The sequence below is a fragment of the Salvelinus fontinalis genome, chromosome 12, assembly GCF_029448725.1.
Source record: "Salvelinus fontinalis isolate EN_2023a chromosome 12, ASM2944872v1, whole genome shotgun sequence".
NCBI lineage: Eukaryota > Metazoa > Chordata > Actinopteri > Salmoniformes > Salmonidae > Salvelinus > Salvelinus fontinalis.
Genome location: NC_074676.1, coordinates 40,614,496 through 40,633,318, shown reverse-complemented (window position 1 = coordinate 40,633,318; position 18,823 = coordinate 40,614,496). Strand labels below are relative to the sequence as shown.

Here is an 18,823-nt window from a genome sequence, read left to right as displayed (position 1 = left end):
ACAGACAGACCACACACAGAGACAGACACATACCACGCATAGAGACAGACCGACAGACACAGAGACACAGAGACAGACAGACACATACCACACAGAGACAGACAGACACACATAGAGACACACAGACACACACCACGCATAGAGAAAGACAGACAGACAGAGACAGATAGACAGCTAATCAGAACTCTCCCTTATAGTAACTCAACCTCAAACCATACGGTGTGATAACAACACAGGGATTTGAAGGGAAGATCACCACAGTCTGTCTGTCTGGAAAGCTGCAGTAGAATATGTTTTATCATTCTCTTCTTCTGTTTTTGTATCCTTTTAGTTATACAGCTCAACCCCTAGAAGTTTGAAACATCTCCCTGAGGAAAATCAGCATGATTCGCCTCGCTGGAGACATCTGCCCTTTGAAAGAGAGGAGCCGTTTAAACAGCTGTCACATCTGTTCCTCTGCACATCTTCAGATAAAACGTCTGGGGCCATAATGCTGATCTACTGTAAGGATCAGGCCCTCCCTCTGCCCATGTAGTCTTATTCATTGTGATGTAAAAAAGCTAATCTGATCCTAAATCAACACTCCTACTCTGAGACGATTGGCACATACGGCCCCTGGGGTAATGTTGTGTTTGGATACTGGAGAAGAGAAGGGAGACATCAAGCAACATGATGATACTGAAGACATATAAACAAACCCTGTGTCAGACAAACAACCAGGATAGCCACAACAAGCCTGTCTAACCAGAGTTTTTAACTCTTGATATACTCACACAAAATATGCCAATTCACAGTGAGCTCCTGTAGATAGATTTCAACTGGAGACTGTATGCTAATGAATGTATCTCCAAGTGCATAGAAGATGGGTAAATCTGTTTGAATTCAATCCCTTTTTGACAGCACCCCTTTTAATTTGAATGAAACCTTTCATACATTTGTGCCCGTTGTAGAAGTGGTCAGAAAGTGACTTTTTGGACCTTAAATCCCAAACATTCAGGAGATGCTCCAAGTTGACCCATTTCGCATACCCCACCGTACCATGATACATTGTGTTGCAACATCCATGTCTTCATCAGTGGAAAAGATAAAAGGTTAAAATTGATAGCAATTTAAAGCTTACAAACAGGGTTTACAATATGTTTTATTTTACCTTTATTCAACTACGTAAGTCAGTTAAGAACAAATTCTTATTTTCAATGACAGCCGAGGAACAGTGGGTTAACTGCCTTGTTCAGGGATAGAACGACAGATTTTTACCTTGTCAGCTCGGGGATGCAATCTTAAAACCTTTCAGTTACAAGTCCAAAGCTCTAACCACTACGCTACCTGCCGCCCCAAATATAAATACAATTTATTGATAGAATTGAGAGGGACATAAAGAATGCCTGTGAACAAACTTGGTGTTTTGTAGTGTGTTTTGTGGTGTATGTGTTGCGCAATATGGGTCATACGAATCGTATGGTATGGGTCGTACTGTATGGGTCGGTATGTATGGGTCGTGAGGTATGGATCATGCTGTATGGGTCGTACATGTCCATACGTAGGCTACATGTCCGTATATGGTGTTATGTATTATCATGAATGATCATACCGAGGTTTTCTACTTAGCAACCAAAGAGTTTCATCCCTGTATGTTTTGAAGCTTAACACTGTTAGTCAGTCAAGAGGAACCAAATATCAGACGTTAGAAAAGTGCTGGCAGCTCAACTGCATCAAAGCCTTGAGTTTGCCTGAGCTTCAATCTAATTGGATAAAAAAGAACTAACACTCAGAGTACATTTTTCCAGAACAGATTTGAGCTGCATAGCACCACCCACTTTGGGTTCGGCAGCCCTACTCCCTGCCCCCTGTCCATCCATGCCTGTATTTTCATCAAATGATTCTCTGTTTGGAGGTAATATGAGCACACATACACATAAAGGAGTGCACACTCGCTTGCGTAATGAACACATACACACTCACACACGTAGGGTGTCGCTCTCGTAATAAGCATATAAACACACGCACACACACACACAAACACCTGTTTGGCATCTTCCCTTTCCTGTCACTGTTAGGTTTCATTATTGGGATTCCTGCCTGTCATTCACCTGACTGCATTTCAAAACCAGGAAGTTCCACAAAGCCAGACACTCACAGGCTTGCACACACACACACGCACGCACGCGCACGCACACACGCACGCACGCACGCACACACACACACACAAACAATCAAACAATCCACTTATTTTGTTAAGACAAGGCATCCCAGCTCCAGGCCTTGATGTGGGATGAAAAGTATCTTTGTTATATGAGGGGATATCACGGCTCTCCCCCTCCTCCCCCCCTCTCTCATTGTCATTATTTTCAACATGGCCCTCCCCTGATCTACCGAGGATTGTGGGCCCTCTCTCTCTGGGGACTTTCATCTGTCAGGCGCCACCTTGGTGGCCGTGCGGGGGTTAGATTTCCCATCATGCCTTGTGCTGGAGTGTCTGCCTTTCTTCCCACTCTTTGGAGGTGGAAACAAGACGAGGGCAGGCGAGAGTCGTCGGGCAATTAATGAGGAGCAGCTCTCACCCCATCGCTCTGACTGACACCTCTCTCCTTCATGTTGTGAACACAACAGATGGCTCATGATTGTGTGGGTGGCCATATTGAGTTGAGGATGTAATTTGTGGAGGAGAGAGCTGCGTCATTTCTCGTCGCATGGCTGCCTTGCTCGCTCCGTCACCTCGTTATCTCTGAATAGTGTGTTTCTCACTCAAACTTCCCCTCCTCTTATGTTTGTCTTCCACCTTATTGAAAAACTATACATTCAGTGGTAGTACTAATGGTAATCCGTGACCAATAACCAGAAACATGGACTAGTGGCCATTTTTTGTCAGCTCATGTCACGTCCAAGAGAGCGTCACATTCTTTGCACAAGCAGGAAAAGATTTGGGTTAAGATTGTCAGAGTAGAAAGGACACACTGCATAAAGACACACAGTAAAAATTCAAGATGTAGGCCTTCCATAACTGTCAATGATTTCATCGATTGTATTGAAACCATGGATAAAAAAAGCATACAATTCCTGCTAGCCTGGTATGAGGATTTTGCTGCGTGTCTTTAAATCACACAGTATTACTGCCAGTATATTACCACCCATATAGTTATGCTTGGAGAAGTATATACATAGGAGGATACTCACAGTGTTCTTTGCGGTCCTCAGGACTAGACGAGGCCTCTCTGTCCGACAGCAGCCCAGACACCGTAAACAACTTCCTCCCAGAATCCTCAGCGGCCTTGAGTGATCCCGGTGAGCCAGAGAGGAAACACCCTCCTCCAAAATCATACTCCTTCCCCTCAGAATCTGTGTAGCAGCCCTTGAGCCTCTTAGCAGGGGTGAAGGCTGACTGATAACCCCTGGCCTCCCCCTCTTCAGGAGGGGAGGAGAAGGGTCGGAAGGCCCCTACCCCAATGTGGTTGAGCATCCCCAGGGAAGGGCAGTCCAGGTTGTTGGGGTGAAACTGGAACTGGGGATGAAGGTGGAGCAGGGAGGCAGGGAAGTCTCTGGCAGGGAAGGAGCCATGGCCGGAGATAGGCCCCTGACGGTTGTACATGGAGGCAAATGTGTAGGAGCCGGAGGGGAAGGGGAGGTCCTTCTCAGAGATTTGTACTCTGAAGGACCTCGGGGTCTGGCAGGGGACGGAGGCCTGGCAGGGGACGGAGGCATCACGGCCTGTCTTGGCTGTGGAGGCCAGCACCATCAGGGCTGGGGACGCCAGGGGACCGGGCAGGTAGGAGGAGCTGTCCATCTTGAAGGCGGGCCAGTGGAGGTCCATCCAATCCACTCCTCGCTGTCCCTAAAGCGAGAGGGGACTGGTCAATAGGGGATGGGCTTAGTAATGGTGTGCTTTGGAGACAGATGAGGTTGATGCTGAATGACTTCACTGTGAGTCCATCCTCAGTGTTGGGCCAGTAACCGAAATGTCACTGGTTCAGACGAAAATCTGTCGATGGGGCCTTGAGCAAGGCACTTAACCCTAATTGCTCTGCTAAATGATGTACAGTAAATGTAAGACATCTTGATAAAATACTATTGTCACAAATGAGGGTGATATAAGAAAGAGATATGGGGGATGAAAAAGAACTGTGACACAATTAACTGATGCAAATGTTAAATAATAACTTTACCAAAAATAAGACATTTCCATAAGGAATATGCAATCTGGACAGAAAATGATGTTAAGAATGGTAACACACTTTCATAGTCTAAGTAACTAAACTGGGAAATGAAAAGCTGCGCTGATTTGTATTAGTAACTGAGAATGTGCTGTTAAATTAAATTGAAAGTTACATTAAAAAAAACATACAAACATACAATAGAAAATAGAAAATAAAGTAAACGCATATATTTCCATGTGCTTGACATTACGTTTTATCAAATAGATCTTTGGGTGAATCTATTTTTTTTTTGTGTGGTCTGCATAAAACGTTATAAAATAATCCCAATATTGGTGTCTAATTCTAAAATCTAAATGTGAAGATCTTGAAGAGGATTATGAAACGAATCGTTTCTGTTTTCTCAATGTTAAAATTTCTGAAATTAACATTTATAGGCTACAAATTATTAATTAAAAATGATGTTCCTTACAGGTTTGGTTATGGAAGAGATCGTTTTGCTATTGACCATCTACACTTAGTGAACTATGATAGATTTATTTGATTTTTTTTTTACATATGAATGTGCAAATTAAAAACTTCTGTTCAACAAAAAACAATCACATGAAAGAGGTCGCATATCTACTGCGTTTTCTCTCGCTCCAAGTGACTTTTTAACACTACTCAGTCTACCAAAATCTACTATTGTGTACCTTAGCAGCGCTTCCCTTCCTCATTGTTTTACTACTCGGTACTCATTCTAATGTGAGAGCGTAATAACATCCTTCAAGAGATTTTTTTCAGTTTTGTTAATTTTATGTATTATATAGGTCTATTTAGACTTAACACGCCAAACCTATATATTAGAAACATTTCAAGCCATCCCATGTGTTTGATATATTCCAGAGATGACACACCTTAGTCAACTTGTCAACTAATCATCAAGGCCTTGATTAGGTGAATCAGGCGAGATAGTTCAGGGCCACAACAAAATTGTGAAACGTCTCGGGGTTCCCAAATGAGCAGTTTAAGAACAACGTAAGACGTTGGACAACGGAATTCCCAACAAACATCTTGAAAAGTAGGCTATTCAAATGTAAAACAAACCCTAATTTGCGAGTAAAAAATAAATAAAAAGCGTAGAAGTCTTCAAGAGCAAATACCTGATAATAAAACATGTATCCAGATAATTATACAAAAATATATATTAATAGGATATTGCATATTGTCCCGACAAGAAGCCAACAAAATGTAGAATAGGCTACACAATAAGACTATACATGTGCTAATTTAACCCATTAAACCTAGGTTACCATAACAATTTAACAGTTAAGAAGAAGAAGTTGCATATAGGGCTAGAGCTAGGCTACTTACCGCGTTAAAGCGCCGTATTGGACGTGTGTTAACCGCACAAAGAACACTTTCTCAAGTTAGGATGTCAGAGATGGTTGGCAACTTAAAAAAAACACGCGCTTGCAAAAAGTCGCGATTCTTTCCAAGTATAGTGCGGTATTTGTCACGTGGACGGACCAATTCTAATTGTAACAGAAGAGGTGGTGGATTTGTGAGGTTAAAGCGACGCTGGTTCAGGCTGTTGTGGCTTCTGCTGCTGCTGCTCAGATGCTTGTCCACGCTTCGAGTGATGATCCCCTCTCCCTCTCTCAGCCTACCTTTCCCCTCCGAGTCACTCTCTCCGAAGAGGGTCTGTGAGCTACATTTAGAGCGTTCAATCTGTTATCCTCAGTGCTAGCCTCTATCCTGAACAACAACCACAAACATTATACTAAAATGTGCTTAAACCATATCCAACTGCTTTAAAATAATGTACCTCTGGCAAAGGCACAAATAAGTCACATACATTGCCATTTAAATCCTGATAACAACATGCTTTAGTCCTGATTGTAAACGTGGGGTCTTTTTTATACCCAAAACACAGATGTTCAGGCATAGATATTGTCTCACTTCAACTCAACATTGAGATTTTACGTTTGGCATTGTTTCTTTCCATAAAATAAACTGCACTTTGTGTAATGCAGTGTAATGAACTCCTAGGCTACTTAAGTTGAAGGTAACAGTATAGGCTGGGGACTGAGAAAAGGGGATAACCTTGAAAAGGACCAACACTGGACAGTAAGAGGCCCAGGCTTACTAACATGCCTAATGGGGTCAGGCTCACATGTGACGGAAAACTTTATCAAATGTGAAGGGCTTGGGACTGAGTTGTCTTCCATCCTCTGTTCAATAGAGAATTGCTTAGGTTGATGGCCATGTCCTGTGCTTTTGATTTAGGGAAAAGATGCTGTTGCTGAGTTAGAATGCAAATGATAATTTAATGCTGAAATTGTGTCTATTGGGTGTTTGATCTTCTTGACTCGGCGATTCAGACATGTAACACTGTTGGATGGCATGACACGAGAAAATCACAAATCACTCTTCATGTGTTTTTATCAGAATTTGTATAGTTTAAAGACTTTTAATGATGTCTTCCCCTGAGCCATTCCAGAGGTTCCGTTGGGCTAATCTAATGTGACACGTAATTTCCGTGTCTCCAACGGTACGATGTTTGCTTCCCCTCAGGTCTCAGTCTGTAATGAACATCCATTTGAGTGTCAGCGAGTGTGGAGAGACCTCTGAGATTGGGAATACGATGGGAGGTTTGGGAGTATTGGGGAATGTCACAACGAAGGCAAATACAGGGGAAATTCCTTTTGGTGTGCGAGTGGGAAAACGGGATAAAAGTGAATAGGTGTAATTTTGGAATGGTAGCTCCAATGTCTACTCTGACATTACTTCCCACTGGCCACAGATGTCAATTCAACGTCTATTCCACGTTGGTTCAACTTCATTTATTTGAAAAAATCTGGAAACAACGTTTATTCAACCAGTGGGTTGGTATGTGCCAGTACAGCTAATAACGTGCCACATTGCCATATGCTGGCATTAAAGCTGGAATCAATCATGGTGGAACTGCCACAGCTGTTTGCGATATTACAACAAAAGAGAAATTACTTCAAACAACAAACAATGTTTTTTCCCCTTGGAAATCATTGCACATAATTTCACATGCAATAGAACAGCAGAGTATATATTTTTACCATGAAGCTGGATGCTCCTTGCCTCCATTTCATAAACAAAACAAAACAATAACAATTGTGCTGGGGTGAACAGTGGCACTGTTTCCCTTAATGCAGATTCTACTTTTAAACTGTCCCCAAAATGAATAGCTTTTCCATGAGAATTTTAAAGAGAAATTCAATGCCCATTGTAGCCTATGTCTACTATCATAATGTGGAACTCTTCAGTCACCCCCTCCACAGACCACCCCAGTTTGTGTGGGGAAATAGGAAGGCAGACAGCAGATGCAGAAATTTAACGGGAATATAAACAGGAGACATTAGACTGACTGGCTAGCTCTGTCTCACCTCCAGACTTATGTGACAGGCCTTGGTGTGGGGTCTGACATAGGATGGTCATTATTTCAGTAAGTCAATTGCGCTAGCTGGCTTGTGACGTTGTTTAAGGGTTAGATTCAGTGAACACACACCACTGAAGCAACAGGCTGTATGTAAACAGGCATTCCAGCATCTGCTCATCTTGTCGACCTCTATAAGTCTGGAAAAAATATTTACAAGCACCTCCAAATTCCAGTTTGTCCCTTGGCTAGAATCCCCTGGTTAGTGAACATCCAGACAGACACACAGCAGACACAGTCCTGTTAGCAGCTAGCTTATATCCCTCCCTCCTTCCACAGGGACATTTGTTTTCCTCAAGGCCCCCACACCGGCCCATTTATTTTCCTCAAGGCCCCCACACCGGCCCATTTGTTTTCCTCGAGGACCCCACACCGGCCCACAACTTTCCTCAAGATCCCCATTATTTGACCAAAAAAAGGATAATTCTGCATACAAACAAATTTACCCAATGGGATTGATGGACCAGCCCACCTGGCATTTGCCTGAGTTGCCCCATGGCCAGTCTGTTTCTGCCCTTCTATCCTTCACAGAGAGCTGGTGGCTCTGCGTGGTGGGGTGATGTTTGCCTTGCGTGTCCTGCAGGCCCACTCAAGTGTTAATGATGTCCCTGTCTTTGCCCGGTTATGGCACAGTAGCACCGGGCCCTGCGCTGTATTGGCCGGGGGTCTACTGTACTGACTGGCACCCAGAATAAATTGCCACCCCGAGCCACAGTATCTCAGTCAGCAGCATGTAATTACAGGGCTGCCTGGGCAGCTGATGATGATGTGATGTGATGTGATGTTGATTGGACGTCTTCCTTTGTGGCAGGACGTGAGTCATCTGGATGTCTTTTTGTTGGCCTCACACTCATTCCCAAATGACTGAATCATCCTAATCAGTTGGAACACATACTTGTGTTGTCTCCAATACCTTCAGGCCTACACTTTGAATAATGGCTCTTATAGTTTACATGATGTGGAATATATTCCCAGCAACTACTACAGTATAAACCCGATAGTCATATAAATGAACATGAGCCATTAAGGTAAACTCAGCTTATAGAGTAACATCATCGAGTGTAACAATGTACACTAACAACAGACAGTGTCCTAACAAGATTTTGTCATGTTCTTAAAGTTTTTTGTAAATCATTCTCTCATTTTGTTCATTCTAATTTCATTTTTACCAGTTGAATACATTCATCTCTCTCATGAGGTGAATTAAATGGGTGTTCGATATGAGATCTCTACTTCTTTATTACGATGCCAGAGATTAATATTAACCCTATAAGTTAATCATGTAAGTCTTTTAACTTTCTCACTTCCTAATTGGAGAGTTGAAGTATTTCTATATTTTTGTTATTTTTTCAATCCCAGCACACGTCCCCGCAGGAGGCCTTTTGCCTTTTGGTAGGCTGTCATTGTAACATAAGAATTTGTTCTTAACTGACTTACCTAGTTAAATAAAGGTTAAATGCATTTTTTTTAAGTACACCAGAGTGTAACTACTGAGAGCCAGTCAGTATGGCTACGTCCCAAATGGCTCTCTGTTTCCCACATAGTACATCCATTTAGAGACCTATGGGCCCTAGTCAAAAGCAGTTCATTATATAGGGAACAGGGAGCCATTTGGAAGACATCCTATGTTCCTTCTCTCTTTCATCCTCAGGGCCAATAGTAAACCTTGTTACAGCAATCATCTCTACACACTCCCTAGAGGAAATTAAGGCTGATGTAGATTTCTCCAGGAGCACATAAGTTCCATAGCAATACAAATATTCAGCACAACACCTCTTACCTTGAATGTGAATCAAGTGTGACTATATTTAGCGTTGCCTCAGAGTTTACTGATAGTAAAAAAGGCGAACTTTAATATCGAAACAAAGATGGAGAAATAGTGGTCATGTTTGGACAGAGAGAACCAGAGACTGGCAATGGACCACAGGGACTCGAAACGCACACTAGCCAGAGCTCAGTATGTTAGAGACAGATGGGTAGTTGTACGACTGAGTCCTACAGTACTCAGTATATTAACATAGAGACAGTCAACTAGTACTGCCATGGAAAGAGAGGCTAGCCACTATATATATATATATATATATATATATATATATATATATATATATATAGATATAGAAAGAGAGAGGGACAGAGAGAGGCCATCGACCAGATAGCTACAAGATGGAGTGGAAGGGAATGTGTGAGAGTTGAGCTGTCTGCGCCTCAACTGTGTGTATGTGTGTGTGTACAACCAAGTGCATGTACCAACAAGTGTGTATGTGTGTGTGTGTACAACCAAGTGCATGTACCAACAAGTGTGTATGTGTGTGTGTGTACAACCAAGTGCATGTACCAACAAGTGTGTATGTGTGTGTGTGTACAACCAAGTGCATGTACCAACAAGTGTGTATGTGTGTGTGTGTACAACCAAGTGCATGTACCAACAAGTGTGTATGTGTGTGTGTGTACAACCAAGTGCATGTACCAACAAGTGTGTATGTGTGTGTGTGTACAACCAAGTGCATGTACCAACAACTGTGTGTGTGTGTGTGTGTACAACCAAGTGCATGTACCAACAAGTGTGTGTGTGTGTGTGTGTACAACCAAGTGCATGTACCAACAAGTGTGTGTGTGTGTGTGTGTGTACAACCAAGTGCATGTACCAACAACTGTGTGTGTGTGTGTGTGTACAACCAAGTGCATGTACCAACAACTGTGTGTATGTGTGTGTGTACAACCAAGTGCATGTACCAACAACTGTGTGTGTGTGTGTGTGTGTGTGTACAACCAAGTGCATGTACCAACAACTGTGTGTGTGTGTGTGTGTACAACCAAGTGCATGTACCAACAAGTGTGTATGTGTGTGTGTGTACAACCAAGTGCATGTACCAACAAGTGTGTATGTGTGTGTGTGTACAACCAAGTGCATGTACCAACAACTGTGTGTGTGTGTGTGTGTACAACCAAGTGCATGTACCAACAAGTGTGTATGTGTGTGTGTGTACAACCAAGTGCATGTACCAACAACTGTGTGTGTGTGTGTGTGTACAACCAAGTGCATGTACCAACAAGTGTGTGTGTGTGTGTGTGTACAACCAAGTGCATGTACCAACAAGTGTGTGTGTGTGTGTGTGTACAACCAAGTGCATGTACCAACAACTGTGTGTGTGTGTGTGTGTACAACCAAGTGCATGTACCAACAACTGTGTGTATGTGTGTGTGTACAACCAAGTGCATGTACCAACAAGTGTGCGTGTGTCTGACACCTCCCGAAGCAGCCAGCGAGCGTGAATGTGAGGAGTTGCAGAAAGGTGCATTATGGTCCCAATCATTGATCGCTTCCTCCCACGACCACTATTTCGCTTCCACCCCCAAACACACACATGAAGAGGTAACCCCTGACACACCCTGCAGCGTGCTCTGTTTCACATCCACAGCACTCTCATGCTCTACCATTGGTCCAATACATGCAACCCGACCTCCAGATGGAAATGTGTCAAAGTCTTGCCCTGGAAACGTTTTCATCTGGACGTTGTGTCGTACATCTGATAGCAACCTACTTTGGAAATGGCAAACTTGGACATATAGCCGTGAGAAGGGATTTTAGGTACAATGGAAAATAATAAAGACTAAATCTGAATCTAATATCTGTATCAAAAACAGTACATTATCTCTGGAGGGAAACTGTCATGTTTAACGGATAGGAGAAGAAATATGACCTTTGAGAGATAATGTTGTCCAATAATTCCGAATCCGCCAGTCTTTTGCTCTCAATGTTGGGCAGTCAAGTGGCTAACAGTGAGGAGCAGTGACAGGCTATCTCTTCACATCCCTCTAATCCACCAACACGCCCCCTGCCAAGCCCCTGTCACCCTTGCAGCCAGAAGCTGACACTAATGTGACACCCTCAGGATAATTAGCAACAAACGCACTGCTGACTGAAACAGTTCTCATCTCACAGTGGACTGTTTCTAGTCATAAGTCTGTACCCACAGAGAGGACCACAGAGAGGACAAGACCACAGAGACGACCACAGAGAGGACCACAGAGAGGACCTCAGAGAGAACAAGACCACAGAAACGACCACAGAGAGGACCACAGAGAGGACCTCAGAGAGAACAAGACCACAGAGACGACCACAGAGAGGACCTCAGAGAGGACCACAGTGAGGACCACAGAGAGTACCACAGATAGGACAGGAACACACAGAGAGGACCGCAGAGAGAACAGGACCTCAGAGAGAACAGGACCACAGAGAGGACCACAGAGAGGAGCACAGAGAGGAGCACAGAGAGGACAAGACCACAGAGAGGACCACAGAGAGGAGCACAGAGAGTACCACAGATAGGACAGGAACACAGAGAGGACAGCAGAGAGAACAGGACCTCAGAGAGAACAGGACCACAGAGAGGACCACAGAGAGGAGCACAGAGAGGAGAACAGAGAGGACAAGACCACAGAGAGGACCACAGAGAGGAGCACAGAGAGTACCACAGATAGGACAGGAACACAGAGAGGACCGCAGAGAGAACAGGACCTCAGAGAAAACAGGACCACAGAGAGGACCACAGAGACGACAGGAACACAGAGAGGACCACAGAGACGACAGGAACACAGAGAGGACCACAGAGAGTACCACAGATAGGACAGGAACACAGAGAGGACCGCAGAGAGGACAGGAACACAGAGAGGACCACAGAGAGTACCACAGATAGGACAGGAACACAGAGAGGAACACAGAGAGGAGCACAGAGAGGAGCACAGAGAGGACAAGACCACAGAGAGGACCACAGAGAGGAGCACAGAGAGGACAAGACCACAGAGAGGACCACAGAGAGAACAGGACCTCAGTGGCGACCACACAGAGAACAGGACCATAGAGGGGACAACCGAGAGAACAGGACCACAGAGAGAACAGGACCTCAGAAAGGACCACAGAGAGGAAGGGGAGGGAGGGGGGCAAAGGACCCTACCATTATCTTTACTGATGCTGGGAGGGGGAAGGACTCTACCATTATCTTTACTGATGCTGGGAAGGGGGAAGAACCCTTCCATTATCTTTACTGACCACAGAGAGGACAATGTTTTGGTTTTTACCCTAACACTACACAGTTGATTCAAATGATTCGTGTGCTCACAATCGAGCGTAAATGTAGACTGCCATAAAGGTGATTCTTTTTCAAAATGCAAGATTGGCTACAGAAGTAAACAACATTTTACACCTGCATTTGGAGCTGAAAGTCATTCATGTTAGCAGCCAATATCAACTAGGGATATATCGTCCTACTTCTCTGGAGTCCAGAGCAAGCAAAATACATACGGAAGTTGCAGGATCAGATGGCAAGCATGTTGTCTGCACAATGCCATCCCTTTGAAAGACAGCCTGCCTGCAGACTGACTGCTCGTTGTCAGCCCAGTAGCCCGGTTCTTCATCACAAATATCATAATACATTTGCCAGAATATGTTACATCTTCATCCCATAATATTGAAGGCAGTGTGATGTTACAGCTGCTTATCTTTAGACATATACCAGTAGCCATCCAATCTAGACAAATCTGAAATCTGGTAAGTATCAATCACATCGCCAGGTAGCCTATTATTGTTAGAAGTATATTTCTAAACTATTTTATATGAATGATAAACGTAGGTTTTGCCAGGCAAACCCGGAATATATTAAACAACTTCATTATGGTTACTAATCTGGACATAGATTAATCTGGACCCTTCTTTGCTCGCCAATGTCGTTGGTCATTGGTCAACAATCAAGATGCACAACTTTTTGGTTCTGAAGCATGTGCTGTATGAGACTACTGGTGGACACTGGGATCAGAAGAAAAAAAGACCATAAATGTATTAAAAACACAGACTAAACCCCTCAGCGTGGCAGATGTGTTGTTACCTACCCTTACCACCTGGGGGCGGCCCATCAGGAAGTCTAGGATCCAGTTGCAGAGGGAGGTGTTTAGTCCCAGGGTCCTGATGAGCTTTGAGGGCACTATGGTGTTGAACGCTGAGTTGTAGTCAATAAATGGCATTCTCACATAGGTGTTCCTTTGGTCCAGGTGTGAAAGAGCAGTGTGTAGTGCAATAGAGATTGCATCATCTGTGGATCTGTTGGGGTGGTATGCAAAATGGAGTGGGTCTAGGGTTTCTGAGATTATGGTGTTGATGTGAGCCATGACCAGCCTTTCAAAGCACTTCATGGCTACAGACATGAGTGCTATGGGTTGGTAGTCATTTAGGCAGGTTATCTTAGTGTTCTTGGGCACAGGGTCTATGGTGGTCTGCTTAAAACATGCTGGATTTACAGACTCGGACAGGGAGAGGTTGAAAATGTCAGTGAAGACACTAGCCAGTTGGTCAGAGCCTGATCACAGTACACGTCCTGGTAATCCATCTGGCCCTGCGGCCTTGTGAATGTTGACCTGTTTAAAGGTCTCACATTGGCTGCGGAGAGCATGATCACACAGTCTTCCGGAACAGCTGGTGCTCTCATGCATGTTTCAGTGTTATTTGCCTCAAAGCGAGCATAGAAGTAGTTTAGCTTGTCTGGTAGGCTCGTGTCACTGGGAAGCTCTTGGCTGTGCTTCCCTTTGTAGTCTAATGGTTTGCAAGCCCTGCCACATCTGACGAGCATCAGAGCCGATGTAGTACGATTTGATCTTAGTCCTGTATTGACGCTTTGTCTGTTAGATGGTTTGTCGGAGGGCATAGCGGGATTTTTTATAACCTTCTGGGTTAGAGTCCCGCTCCTTGAAAGCGGCAGCTCTACCCTTCAGCTCAGTGTGGATGCTGCCTGTAACCCATTGCTTCTGGTTGGGGTATGTACGTGCGGTCACTGTGGGGACAATGTCATCGATGCACTTGTTGATGAAGCCAATGACTGATGTGGTGTACTCCTCAATGCCATCGGAGGAATCCCAGAACATATTCCAGTCTATGCTAGCAAAACAGTCCTGTAGCTTAGCATCCGCTTCCTCTGACCACTTTTTTATTGATCTAGTCACTGGTGCTTCCTGCTTTAATTTTTGTGTGTAATTCTATCAGTAGGATAGAATTATGGTCAGATTTGCCAAATGGAGGGCGAGGGAGAGCTTTATATGAGTCTCTGTGTGTGGAGTATAGGTGGTCCAGAGTTCTTTATCCTCTGGTTGCACGTTTAACATGCTGATAGAAATTTGGTAAGACGGATTTAAGAGTCCCTGCATTAACCTAACTGGCACCAGTGGGATGGTAGCGTCCCACCTGACCAACATCCAGTGAAAGTGCAGGGCGCCAAATTCAAACAACAGAAATCTCATAATTAAAATTCCTCAAACATACAAGTATTATACACCATTTTAAAGATAAACTTCTTGTTAATCCAACCACAGTGTCTGATTTCAAAAAGGCTTTACGGCAAAAGCACACCATGCGATTATGTTAGGTCAGCGCCTAGCCACAGAAAACCATACAGCCATTTTCCAACCAAGAAGAGGTGTCACAAAAGACAGAAATAGCGTTAAAATGAATCACCAACCTTTGATGATCTTCACCGGATGGCACTCCCAGGACTCCATGTTAGACAATAAATATTAGTTTTGTTCGATAAAGTTCATCTTTATGTCCAAATACCTCATTTTTGTTTGCGAGTTTAGTCCAGTAATCCAAATGCATAAATCCAGACGAAAAGTCAAAAAAGTTCCATTACAGTTTGTAGAAACATGTCAAACGATGTATAGAATCAATCTTTAGGATGTTTTCATCATAAATCTTCAATAACATTCCAACCGGACAATTCCTTTGTCTTTAGAAATGAAAGGGAACAGAGCTCGTGCTCACGGCCGCGCGCCTGACTAAACTAAAGGCTTTCAACCAGACCACTGGTTCAAGCTCTTATTCGCTCCCCTTTCACAATAGAAGTCTGAAACAACGTTCTAACGACTGTTGACATCTAGTGGAACCCTTAGGAAGTGCAGTCTGACCCCATTTACACTGTATATTGGATAGGCAATCACTTGAAAAGCTACAAACCTCAGATTTCCCACTTCCTGGTTGGATTTCTCTCAGGTTTTCGCCTGCCATATGAGTTCTGTTATACTCACAGACATCATTCAAACAGTTTCAGAAACTTCAGAGTGTTTTCTATCCAAATCTACTAATAATATGCATTTCCTAGCCTCTGGGCCTGAGTAGCAGGCAGTTTACTCTGGGCACGCTTTTCATCCGGACGTGAAAATAATGCCCCCTACCCCAAAGAAGTTAAAGTCCCCGGCTACTACAAGCGTTGCCTCTGGGTGAGCATTTTCTTGTTTGCTTATGGCGGAATACAGCTCATTCAATGCTGTCTTAGTGCCAGCCTCTGACTGTGGTGGTATGTAAACAGCTACAAAGAACACAGATGAAAACTCTCTCGTTAGGTAGTGTGGTCTACAGCTTATCATGAGAAACTCTACCTCAGGCGAGCAATAGCTCGAGACTTCTTTAGACATCATGTACCAGCTGTTGTTTACAAAAATACATAGCCCGCCGCCATTTGTCTTACAAGACGCCGCTGTTCTATCCTGCCAGTACATATTATAACCAGCCAGCTGTATGTTGATATTTGTTAGTAGAATGGAGGTAAATGGGGGTTTATTCGATCACCTACAAATTCTCAGAAGGCAGCCCAACCTTCGGTCCCTCTTTCTCCGCCTCCTCTTCGCACAGATCACGGGGATCGGGGCTTGTTCCTGAGGAAGCAGTATATCCTTCTCGTCGGGCTCGTCAGAGTCATGAAAGGAAAAAAACGAATTCTGCTAGTCCGTGGTGAGTGATCGTATGTCCTTGTGTCTAGAAGTTATTTTCTGTCATAAGAGACGGTAGCGGCAACATTATGTACAAAATAAGTTTAAAAAAGGAGTTACTAACAATGAAAATAAACAAACAAAAAACTAAATCGGCTGGGCCACGTAAAATGTCTGCCTTCTCCGGCGCCATCTTACTTTATATCCTTTTACCAGTTCTGGCATAGCAAATATTAAAATGTATGCTTCCATTGGCCAGGATAGTCTGATTGGTACCTTTTTTGCTATGTAAAACAGCCAGACTCTCTGAGAAAAACATGAAAATATGGAATCTAATTCCCTGTGATTCTGTGTAATGATGGCTGCAATTGTACCAGTATACATGTATGAAATATTATGGTGTGTGTGTTCATTTTTGCTGAGGACAATAAGACCAAAGCTCAATAATCTTCAATAATCACAGGGAGCATCAATATCCAAAGTTGTAATCTGCGTGAGAGAAACCTCAGGCTGGTGAACACAACTCTTTAATAACCCCAGAGAGGGGTTGCAATATTACAAATCTGTTCTTCACACACGGACCTGGCCACAGCTCTAGTTGACCTACCACAAATACCCCATTACTGAACGTCAGTATGCATTAGGTATGGTATCTATGTTAGGACAGTCTCAGTCTCAGCCTCAGTGTGAACCGTGTCCATATTAGAACAGTCCAATCTCAACACCGTAATTACGTATAGCTTATGAATGTTTTATTAGGAAGTCCTTATGTCACAGATGCGGCTGCCCACAGGAGGGAACACAGACTAGAGGTAAGGTGGTTTTCGGGAGAATGGGGGGGAAATGTGCATGTTTGTTTCTTTGATTGTTTGTTAGTGTCATTTTAAATTGCATGGTTTGTATATGTTCTTGGACCAGTGGGATAGGCCCCTGCTGAAAAGGTGAACTTCTTGTTAACCATTCCCTGTTATGTATTCAATGCTGAAACAAATCATGTGTTTTGTCACTACTTCACTCTGCCAGCACAACACAGATTCTAAGAACTTGTCACTTTCCACCACCTGGCACTTATGTACTGGTTGGTACCCTTCAAATAAAGAGTTACCAAAACAGTTCTCTATCCCAACGAGCTTGATGGGCTCAGAACAAGAAGAGTTCAGGTTAGGTGTCATTATGTCACAGGAACGAATGGAGAGCCACCATCCCTTCATTTAGTGTCACTGGAGAAGGAAGCATTACCCCAGGATGTCATAGACCACTGTGCTAATGGAAATCATTCCAGACAGACAGACAGACAGACAGACAGACAGACAGACAGACAGACAGACAGACAGACAGACAGACAGAGAGAGAGAGAGAAAGAGAGAGAGAAAGAGAGAGAGACAGAGACAGAGACAGAGACAGAGACAGAGACAGAGACAGAGACAGAGACAGAGACAGAGACAGAGACAGAGAGAGAGAGAGAGAGAGAGAGGAAAGGGAGAGGGTTAATGAGGGGAGAGGGAGAGGTGATAGAGGGAGAAGTGATAGAGGAGAGAGAGGGAGAAGTGAGGAGAGGAAAGGAGTGAGAGGAGATGCTTGTTTGTGTGTCATGCTTCTGCCATTGGCTTTATCCAGTCTCATCCTGGACCATGAAACTACAGTGTGTAACATTGACACCCATCCAGGCTCAGTAAGATATGCCTATTCACTCTCAGCTAGAGCTTACACGCATGGGTTTTAAATGCACTATTCATTATGTGGGTTGAATGCTGTAACACAGAATAAAACTATGAATAAAAGTCCCATGATGGTAGTGACTGCCCATTACTGCTCATCACTTATCAACCCTATTCAAATCGCTTTAATAAAATATTTCAGTTGTTGTGTATATTACATCTGGTTTTATTTGATGACTTTATTATTTCATTCCAAGTCATCATCTCATCTCTATAGAGCTGCTGCCTATGCTGTCAGACAAAATCACTATTTTAGTAGTTCTTCTAAGTAAATAAGGCATACTTTTATGACTGCTGGATACCAACTATCAATCACTTAGATGATGTGTTTTCAGGTAGAGAGACCTCATAAAGCAACTGCTTTCTATCCCTGTCGTATGTTCTCTTAATTACCACATTGTATGAGTTAAACTATGTAGAATAGTGGACTGTTGAAAACTACCACTCCCTACTACATCGAACAGGTCAGACTTGATCTGATTTATCTCTACAGAAACTGAGCATCAAGTTAATCAATGAAACATTTTGGTTAATCGCTCGGCATTATTACCAGATAAAGGGGGCTATGCAATGAGCAGTGGAATGAGGCGCAATCTCCTCTCATCACCTGACGTCAATGTAATTTTGTGTGTACACACACACACACGCACACGCGCACGCACACAGACACACACACACCATCAGGTAAAGGTCTCCCATTGGTGATCTGTGAGTGGTCTCAGTTCAAACAGATCAATATGACGCTGGCATGTCCCTCC

At 43.6% G+C, this 18,823-nt stretch overlaps 1 protein-coding gene across 1 annotated transcript in view; it reads right to left on the bottom strand.

Moving 5' to 3' along the window:
- LOC129867412 (E3 ubiquitin-protein ligase RNF220-like) overlaps positions 1–5,771 on the bottom strand; it is an 81,884-nt gene extending 76,113 nt beyond the window's left edge. Inside the window, exons 1-2 of the mRNA XM_055940792.1 lie at positions 5,502–5,771; positions 3,175–3,829 (exon numbers count right to left, since the gene is read on the bottom strand). Of these exons, the coding sequence (XP_055796767.1) occupies positions 3,175–3,808 (634 nt within the window). The 5' untranslated portion in view covers positions 3,809–3,829; positions 5,502–5,771. The remainder of the gene's footprint in view (positions 1–3,174; positions 3,830–5,501) is intronic.
- Positions 5,772–18,823: the final 13,052 nt, after the last annotated feature.